Raw genomic sequence first — 10,150 nt, forward strand, 5'->3', positions numbered from 1 at the left:
GGAGTGGCTGGGCTGATTTCGCCTACCACCCATGAAGAGGAGACACCAAAGCCTCACCACACAAGGCTGTGCACAGATCTTCTGTAACTATGAAGTTATTTGATCTTTTCCACCAGCTTAAGAAGTAGGGACGTTCCTTCCCTCCTTCTTACAGGTGAGCAAACTGTGGCTCAAAAGGTAAATTCAAGTGCCCAAGGCCACCCAGGCTGTAAGTTGGAAAGTGAGCCTCCCCTAGAAACGTTGCAGAAATCTTGGGGAGGACATGGGGCCCTTCTGTGAGGTGGAGAATGAGGGTTTGAGCCGAGCTGGTCTTGGTGTCAGGATGCCAGGAGAAGCCGGCCATCGGGGGTGTTCTCAGTCTGGAGCCATTTTCTGTCGTCTCCTTCGGGGTGGGCAGCTCTGGGCAGGAGTTGGGCGTAGGGCGCACCTGTGGGCCATGGGCCTGGGAGGGGACCGGCCCTCTCTTCTTGGTCCTGGTGATGGCAGCTGAAGGGGGGGAGTCAGTCCCGAGTGTCCGGAGTGCCATCGTGTACCCTCTGTCTGGTCCCACCTCCCTGCTTTTACGTGTGCAGCTGCCCGCTCTGGCCCCACCACTCCTTTCTGGGCGAAGGATACCAGCACCGGCCGGCCGGCTGGCTTCTGGCACCTCGACATCAAGACAAGCTTGGCTCAAACCCCCATACCCCACCTCGTGGAAGAGTGCCATGTCCTCCCCAAGATCTCTAGGATTTGCCAGGGGAGGCTCACTTTCGCTTGCTCATCGCTGTCTCAGGCTGCCAGACGTCACTGAATTCTTGGGCTCTGATCTGCGCTGCTGTTGGACCACATTCTTGCATCTCAGCCCCGCTGACCACCCAAACATGGCACTTAGCCACTCTCCTCGATTTCCATGGGGGGAGAAAACACCAACTCAGTTGTGCAAGGCGGGCATTTGAGCGTGTAGCAGGCTTTACTAAATGTATAGGAGGTGGGGGAAGGGGGGTTATAGTGCCCAACACAGGTGACTTAGTGGAAAGAGGTAAAGGGACCATGGTGTTCTTTGTGCTGGGCAGTCGTAGAGAAGGTGTTTCTTGTGTGACCTTTGCCCTGCATCGGCTGGCCGCACCGCTAGGGGCCCCGACAAAGAGCCAGAAGCGCGGGCTTCCATTTTTTGCCCTGAGAATATCATTGCTGTACTTGAGGAACACATTTTGTGTCTTTGGATACTGTAGCTACGTAGACTCAGGCTCCCTTTCACTTGCACTGCGGCAGCAGCCCCCGGGCTGACCCCCTGACCTGACCGTAGGGTTGCCCTCCCTGTCCCGCCGCAGTCCGCTCCGTGGCTTGCCTGTGCCGGGGCCTCATGAAGAAGCGGCCAAGCAGAGCTTGTGCTCTGGCTGTCCACCCCCAGACCTTTGCTTGTGCCTGGGATGCCTTGCCTCCCTCTTCCTATCAAATCCTATCAATCTTGGCTCACATATTCCTCCCCTCTACGCTGAAAGTATTCCCAGGGCTTTCCCAGGGCCTTTTCTTGGCTGGACAAGACTCACTTTTCTAAGCTGCTTTTGTAGGCTTTGAGGAAAGCCAGTGAATGTTCCTTGGGTGTCACACTGGTGGTGAATTCAGCCAGGGAAATGGAGGCTCCAGACCCAACCGAAGTCAGCATGAGGTGGAGCCCACCGAGCCCCAAGGAGGGGACCTCCCTCCCGGCAAGACCCCTGGGAGGCGAGTGTCAGGCTCAGCAGACAAGAAGGGCTGTAGACACCATTTGGTCTCCTCTGCCCTTTTACAAGTGGGAGACAGAGGCCCAGGGTGGGCCTTGTGCTTCTCTTGTTAATTCTGCCTCCTCCACCAGGATGTAAGGTCCATGGAGGCAGGGAGTTCTGTCTGTTGAGTTAATGTCTCTATCCCAATGCCCATCTAGCACGGGGCCTGGCATCTGGCAGGCACTGAAATCTATTTAAGGACAGTAAACAAGATATGTTAGATTGTGACCAGTTCTATGGAGAAAAACAAATCAGGAAAGAGCGGTGGGGGAAGGAGATTCCATCTTAAATGTGATGGTCTGGAGAGCCTCACAGCGAGGGCGGTGTGGGAGCAAAGCCGGGAGGGCGGTGAGGGAGAGTGCCAGGGGCATCTGTGCTAGAGCGCCGTGCTAGAGGCGGAGGCAGGCAGGCGGTCGGTGCTTTACCAAGTGCCACCTGTCCGCTGTGCACCGGGGGCGGGCAGCACACAGGTGCACAGAGGGGTCAGACACTGACCTGCAGGGCAGACGCTCCGGCTCCTAGGAGGCTCCTGTGCAGTCAGGGCGCAGCCAGCGCTGTGGGACACTGTGGGACGCTGTGGGACGCTGAGGGAGACTGAGTGCACCTGGGGAGGGCAGCAGGGGACTTCTCCGAGGAAGAGGTGTCTGCGTAGCACTCCAGAAGCCCACCAGGTGGGAAGGGGTGGAGGGTGGAGGACAACACTCACTTGAGTACATCTTCCATAGGAGTGGGAGCCAATTATGGCTCTTTGCTAATTTGGGGACAAGGTGGGAATGTGGGATGGACAGCACAGACATGATTAACTAATTAACTTTAGCTAAATGGACCCAAGATGCACTTTCAGGGGCTGGAGATCAGGGAGGCTTCCTCAAAGAGGTGGCCTTGGAGCCTGGCCTGGCAGACAGGCACAGTGCTGTCAGATGAAGGTGGAGAGACGGCCTCAGCCAACGCAGCCCGATGCCCTGGGCCCAGGTGCAGCGCTGTCAGGAAGTGCCTCTGATGGGGTGGCGTCACGGGCGCCAGGAGCCTGGATGAGAGGGCGGCTGTCCCCCGTCTCCAGGCTGCTCTGTCTCTCTGCCCCCCTACCCAGCCCCTAACGAGGAGGAGGAGGTGCCGTGGCTCTGATGGACACGCCGGGGCTGGGCTGCTGCAGCCCAGCCCTGTCACCATGCTCTCCCTCTGTACGCCGGAGCCTGACACCCTGACCACTGAGGCATAAAAAACAGAGAATTGGAAGGCTCAGCCTGTCAGGCTGGGAGTGGCCCCCAGAGAGGTCTCGGGAGGAGTGCACGTGCGCGTGCACGCTCCTCCTGTGCCAGCAGGGAGGGAGAGCGGAGGCCGGCTGGGTCCAGGGGGCAGGAGCAGCTGGCCCCTCAGGTCTGCTTTATTGTTCCGGCCACATCTGGCTAAGTCCCACAGGCCCTCCATTTGGGCCTAGGCTGGCACAGCAAGACCAGTGCTCCTATTCCAGCATCTGGCTCGTCCCTTCTGGGGGCTCCTGCCCTTTAAGCATTTGGCATCCTTAGGAAAAATCCGTGGGAGCTTGTTTGGGTTGAGGGTGGCCCCATGGGTAGCATAACCCCTGTTGCCCCTGCCAGGGAGGGGCCCACATGTTCTGCAACCAGTGGCTTCCAAAGCCACTCAGCAGCCAGCTTCCGACACAGCCTGGGCCAGGCACTGGGGCACTCTGCAGTGAGCCAGGCCCAAACCCTGCCCTCCGGGAGCCGCCAGCCACAGGGAGGAGACAGACAGCAAGGCTGTAAGGGAAGGAATTTTGAACTCCTCTCCTTGTGACTGGCTGGTGGTATAGAGGTTCTCCCCGGGCTGGGCGCGAGAGGCCGGGGAAGCACCAAGCACAAGCCTCACGGTGCCATGAGCGGCTGGGCAAGAGGGAGCCCAGTCCCCACCACGCCTCCTCACACACCCCATGCTGTCCCCACCCCGGCACAGCTGCCGTTCCTGCCTGAGCCACTGGCAGCTGTCCTTCCCCCAGTGCCCGGAGCCCCCACCTACTCCTTCTTCTGTGCTCCCCTAGACTTTCGGTTTGTCTCGTCATCTCAGCAAAGTGCCATCTGCTTCCTCCTGGCAGAGGGCCTGACTTTATGCCCCATCTTCCCCATTGGCTGAGGCCTCGGTGGGCAGCCACCTCTGGATTCTCAGCACAGAAGGCTGGACCAGAGTTGAGGTTACCTTTGCTTTCTCAGTCTGGAGCCACTCAGGAAACACGTAGGACGTGGGTGTCCTGGAGTGGCCTCATGCAGGGCTGAGGGCCAGCCTGGGGATTTGGACTTGGGTTGGTGTATTGAGGCCATTCTGTGAGAGGACCTGTGCACCAGTCTCCTCACCTGCAAAATGAGCCGATAACCCCAGGGAACGAACGCCTGGCACGTGGTAGTTTCATTGTGCCTATGTGAGAGGCTCATAGTCACTTCCGCTAATAGGAAAAAGTTATAGGGGGCAATCTAGACAATGCCAACGACAGCTGCCCTCTTCGAAAGGGCGTGGACTGGACCTGCCTTTGTTGGTTACGAAAATACCTGCAATTTGTGTACGAGATGAGTGCCATTGGCATTTTCCGAACTTGTTCTGACATTTGGTTCTGTTTCTCTCCCACCGACCACATGCAGGGAGTGAGTTTTCCGGGAGCCCCTACAGCCACCCTCAGTATCCCTCCTACAACGACTCCTGGAGGTTCCCCAACCCAGGGCTGCTCGGTGAGTACTGGCGGAGGGGCTCTGTGAGGCCCTTGGGCCATCAGCTGCCCCACTGGGTCCTCTAGGTGGGCCGAGATCCCTCAACATCCTGAGGCCTGGTCACTGAGGTGGGGTGGGTAGCTTACCCAGAAACATGCAATGTGGGATTCATGGTCGGGCCTTAGGACAGTAAATACCACTCCAGGCCTACTTAGGCCCTGATGCCTTCCCCAGATGTTTTGATGGATAAAGGAAAATGGCACAAAATGGGAACAAAGACAAAAAAGGCAGCGTTAATGGGTACCTATCTTGATGAGGACTCTGAAGCCCAGAGATTGATTAGTGATGTCTGCTGTGGCCATCACCATAGCCAGCTCCATTGGAAACTGGTTACCTTGTGGCTGAAGACCTTCCAAGGCATGCCATTCCACGCTCAGCCGGTGGCTAACCTCTGCCCAGTCCTCAGCCTGGCAGATTGTCCGTGGCTGGGGCCAGCCCGCTCTGTGAACATCATCGAGATACCTTGGCCATCCCAGAGCCCAAGCTGGGCTGCTCGATCCTCAAAGGGTCTTCTGTTTCATTGAAATGAACTTACATAAAGCCAGTGTGCCAGCTGGAGCTGAAGGTTCTGGAGCATGAAGCAGGAGCCCAGGGATCATAAACGTCACTCACCATCTCGGGGCAGGGCCAGCCGATCACCCTGCAGGCAGAGCACTGATCCTTTTGGAAAAAAGGCCAGACACGGACGTGCCTCTGAGACCATCCAGGTTTGTCTGTCCAGCTTAACAGGGCTGCTTAGGACAGACACATGACATGCACACCATCATTTGCTGCCTACCACCTTCCATGCACTTGGGCCTTGGGCTGCCCAAAGCATTTTGGTGTATTTTGCACCATTGCTGGTGAAATAAGGAACAACGCCAGTTAGTGCTCCAGGTCCCTGTGCCTAGAGATTTCCAGTTTTATAGACAACTAGGCTCTTACTAGTGGTGGCTTCCTAGAGAGGCTGAATTTATGGACTGATCTCTCAGACTTCCTTTTTGGTTTTGGTAAAAATTCCTTCTAAGTATTGAATCACTTACTTAATGCTTTATCTTAAACTTACTTCGCCAAGAGACCCTGAGCTTTGCGGTGGCCCAGCCATCAGTCTCAGGAGGCAAAGGCTGGCCATGATTTCCCTGAACCAGTGTCTTCCAGCAGGGGTGAGGGTGCAGGGACAGGTCTGGTGACCTGAGCTTGGGAACTCCTCCCTGCAAAGCAGCCTCAGTCAGAGTCCTGCTCCCAGAGCTGCTCTAAGACCCGCAGGGGATGTGGCGCGAAGGAGGCCTGCGCCAGACTGTGGGAGAGGCTCCTGGTGATAGGGATGTGACCCCAAAAAGGTCATGTTGACCTAGGACATTTATATATGGCTATGTCCTGCCCACGGGGACAAGCAAGAGCTGAAATCAAGCCCATACATGACACAAAGCCCCAAGTCCTGGTGCAAGGCCACAGCTGCCCAGTGGGCACCTTTTTCTAATCCTCATGAGGTGTCCCATAGGCTCACTTGCCTGGGGGTCCCAGAGGCAGAGGAGTGGCAAAGGAGCGAGTCAGGAAGGTGCGGCAAAGGGATGGAGTAGAAGGTAGGTGGTCTGTGGGGCCATGGGTGGGGTACCCTGAGACCGAGAGGCTTGACCTGATTGTGTGGGCAGCAAGGAGCCCAAAGGGATGGTGAGGAGAGGTCGGCATCTGAGGTCTTTGCTGCTCAAGCCGGAGTGAAATCTAGTTCACATCCTGTTGCTACGCGTGGGCCTCGTGCCTGGTGTAGAAGAGGTGGACTCTGTCCCAGGGAGCTCACAGGCTGGGGGTGAGGGAGCCTTGGGCAAGTGTGTCTGTCCTGGGAGGTGCCCAGAGCCTTGAAGAGGGCCAACCTGGAGAGGAAGAAGAATCAAAATTCTGTTCCTCTAAAGGAGCACTTGCTCGTTGTGCTGGCACTGGGCAGGACACTTCCTGCGGCTTATCTCGCTTCATCCTTTCAACAGCCCTATGAGGCATATGCTATTATCTCTATTATACAGAAGAAGAAAGTGAGACTCAGAAAGGTTAATTAACTTACCTGAGGTCACACAGCATGCAGACAGCAGAATGGGGGCCCAAACTCAGGTCACCTTGACTCCCAAGCCTATATTCGTAACCGGTGTGTGACATGGGACTCTTTCTGTCCCTGACCAATTCAGTCAGAACAGTGCTACAGCCAGGAAGAGAGGCCTCATCCCTCCACAGGAAGGAGCCTTGAGAATTCTAAATGCTCAAACCATGTACATGATGAGAACAGCTCTGGTCTGTTTTTTGGAAGCCAGGTTATTGTATTTATCTGTCAGGCTTTCAGGTGCAAACACCACAATCCACTTTGGCTGGTTTAAGCAGAAAACATCTCTATTAAGGGATATTGGGGGCCCTCAAAATCTCTGGGAGGACCAAAGAGACAGGCGTGGGACCCGCCTAGCCACCCCACCAGGGCTGTTCTAGTGTAAACACACCTGCTGTTGCCGGTTGGCACCCCCAAGCTGCCCGCTCCACACAGTTGCCGGGGCGCTTGAGATGCCTCTCCACCCACTCCCAGCAGATGGGGTCTCTCAGTCCTTTTCCTCAAGTTGCTCCCTTTCCAATCGAGGTCATACTGGCAAAGCCCAGGTGACACATCTGTACCCTAGCGACAAGGGAAGCTGGGAGAGTGAGTCCTGACCTGGAGCTCAAAGAGGTGAGCCTCATACTACAGGAAAACAGAAAAGGTTCAAACAACGCTGAGCAGTTGCAAATGTGAGAAATGGCCGCTGCCCTGCCCAAGTCTATAACCTGGGAAATCGCGGCCAGGTCATCAGCCAGGCTGGGCCTCAGGTATGCAATAAGGATAATTACCTCTGGCAGCTTTATTTAAGGAGGAGCTGAACACGATGGCTCTGGAGGCTCACTTTCCTGAAGATGAGTGAGGTGCCAGGCTCCCTCTGCCATAGTCTTGCAAATAAGTCCCAGGCTGTTCACATCTACCAGCCTGCCTTTCCCGTGGAGTATCTTCAGGGCTTTATCAGGGGAAGTAGACTGATTCCCGCTGTCCAGGGAGGGTGCCATGGTATGGATGCTCTGAGGCTCCTTGGTGCTCCTGCTAGATCAGTGGGAGCTGTGGAAACAGGTGAGACCCTCCGCATACACACTCCCAGGTGCTCATGCCCTCACGCACACAGCCCGCCCCTCGGCTGGCCTGGCCAAAGCCTCCTTCACAGAAACACCACCAAAGTAAGGATGGGCAATGCCACCTAATGAAGTTGCACGCTCACTTCTCAGGAGGACTTCCCTCTCTGCGGAGCCTTCTCCTCAGGAGCTGCATGTCCAGTCCGGGCAGTGTGACCCAGCATCATGGGGGCCCCCAGGCAGGCTAGGCCAGCGGGTGGGGGGTGGCGAGGGAGGCAGGGCAGGAGGTGGAAATAAGGGCAGCAGCGGTCAATTAGGATTAGAATGGGAGTGCCCGTGGCCGATGTAAAGGGATTAGAGAGTGAGTGGGAGCCTGGAATGACTGTGTCAAGAAGTAAATTGATGATAATGTGAATTAGAGAGGAAAAATGACAGAAGAAAGGACAAGTTTATTCTAGATGAAGGTCTAATGGGCACCAGGAAGACAGAGTGCTTTGTGAAGTGATGTTTTCATTTCTCACAGTAAATGCAAGCGTTTTTTATTTTGCCGTCGAACCTCATGCTGGGCTCCGGGCAGCCTGGCTGAGAGATTAGGCTCCAAGAGTGAGAGCGGAGTGAGTCAGAGCGGAGGCGAGAGGCCGGGGGCGGGCGGCGCAGAGGGCGAGTCAGGGTCTTCTGAGCAGGCTTACTTCCATTTCCTGTCCCCAAGGCCCATTCGTGGGGGGCGGCCCCCGCCCCTGGGTGGTGCCCAGGACTGTAGGGATGGCCCGCATGTCCTAACACTGTCCCCGTTGCACAGAAGAGAGATGATGAGAGAGCAGAGGAGGCCGATGGGTGTCCCTGAGTCAGGGCTCTGGCCAGGGAGGTGACAGAGGAAGCAGCAAAATACTCCCTCTCTGGGAACACCTAGGCATGGGATTGGTGCCCATGCCTTTGGGAAGAGCACAGCAAGGCACTGCCCGCTCCTCCACAGTCACTGCTGCCTGAACCACCTGCCTTTGTCGGGGGTGGGGGAGGGAGTAGTGTCCCTGCTCATCAGGGCTGGGTTTGGAGTGGTGGTGGCAGGTGCTAAAGTGTCACCCGCTATATAACCCCTGCGCAAGCTACTTACTCTCTGTGCCTCAGTTTCCTCTGCTGCTAAATGGGGACAATACTAGTTTCTACCTGATAGAATTGTGGAAATTCAAAGAGTTAATGGATATAGAGCCCTTCTAAAAGCGCTTTCATGTCCTTATTTCATAGTGCCCTCTAACAGCACTACTGTGACCTCCTTTTACAGATGAGGCCACTGAGGCTCAGGGGAGTGAAGCTACGTGCTCAGGGTCCCTCAGGCAAGAGCGATAGGACCTGACTGGCAACCTCCAGGCGCTGGTGCCCAGTTGTGATATCTGGGAGAATTGCCAGGATTGGTTTGGATTTGGGTGAGATTTCAGAATCAATTCATGTCACCTCCCCTGGGAAATTAAGAAGCTTACTATTCCCACCCCAGCAGACGTGTGGTCTAGGGGGGCTCCCAGGTTCCCAGCTGCTGTCCACTTTGATAAACAGTCCAGCAGAGGGGGCACAGGCCATGAACTGAGCCAGGCGCGGGCAGCCTGAACTCCGGGCCAGGCTCTGGCACCGAGAGGCCCTGTGGCTTTGGGCGCATGACTTCGGTTTGTTGAGCCTCAGTTCCCCTATCTGTAGAAGGAAGAGATGACCTCACTCTCTAACCTCGGTGGTTCTAAGAATCTGCTGGTCTCCAGAGCCCCTCGTGCTCTTTCATCCCCGGGGAGCAGTGTGCACACAGAGCTGGGCTCCTGGAGCCTCACCCAAAGCACGTAGTCAAATAACGCCACCCACAGAGACGGTGGGAGGGTACAGGGCCTTCACCCTGGCCCTGCCTGAGATCACAGGAGGCAGGCAGTCTCCCCATGTCCAAATTCTCTTGTCCTCCAAGCCCAGCCTGACTTGCTCCCTCCAGGAAGCCTGACCTGACAGGATTATCTTGCGTTCCCCAGAGTTCTTTTCTCAGAGCTTCGATCCCCTTCCTTCTTCTGAACATCGGCCTCAGGCATGGGGCTGCAGACACAAGGTCACTCTCCAACCTCCACGCCCTCTTCTCTCTCTTCCAGGCTCCCCATACTATTACAGCGCTGCTGCCCGAGGAGCTGCCCCGCCGGCAGCCGCCACTGCCTACGACCGTCACTGACCCTCGGAGCCAGGCACATGCCAAGCACTTATGACACATATCACTGAGGATGAGAACCTCCCGGCCCCCTCCAAAGACAGACAGAGGGGCCCAGCGAGACCATCCTCCAGCAAACCCCCACTGTCCCGAAACTCTGCCCCCTCTTTTCCTGCCAAGACTTTGGGGTTCTATGGTATGGGTACCGGACTTCTAGACACTTGTCCATTTCTAACAGTCAATCGATGAGCTTCTCCCAACAAATCAGATGAGATCTCCACAAATCAACAGACTGTTCCGCACATTACTGCAGCCCCGCCCAGCCTGCCAGCCCCCTAGCTGTCTGACCATCTGCCCGTCTTCCTGCCCCAGGCCTG

At 56.3% G+C, this 10,150-nt stretch overlaps 1 protein-coding gene across 1 annotated transcript in view; it reads left to right on the plus strand.

Annotated features, from left to right (window-relative positions):
- PAX5 (paired box 5) overlaps positions 1 to 9,797 on the plus strand; it is a 158,778-nt gene extending 148,981 nt beyond the window's left edge. Inside the window, exons 9-10 of the mRNA XM_054584974.1 lie at positions 4,373 to 4,459; positions 9,721 to 9,797. Coding sequence (XP_054440949.1) covers positions 4,373 to 4,459; positions 9,721 to 9,797 — 164 coding nt within the window. The remainder of the gene's footprint in view (positions 1 to 4,372; positions 4,460 to 9,720) is intronic.
- The last annotated feature ends 353 nt before the right edge of the window (positions 9,798 to 10,150 follow it).

This window comes from Pteronotus mesoamericanus, unplaced genomic scaffold (genome assembly GCF_021234165.1).
Source record: "Pteronotus mesoamericanus isolate MK-2021 breed Mesoamerican mustached bat unplaced genomic scaffold, CSHL_Meso_final contig_78, whole genome shotgun sequence".
NCBI lineage: Eukaryota > Metazoa > Chordata > Mammalia > Chiroptera > Mormoopidae > Pteronotus > Pteronotus mesoamericanus.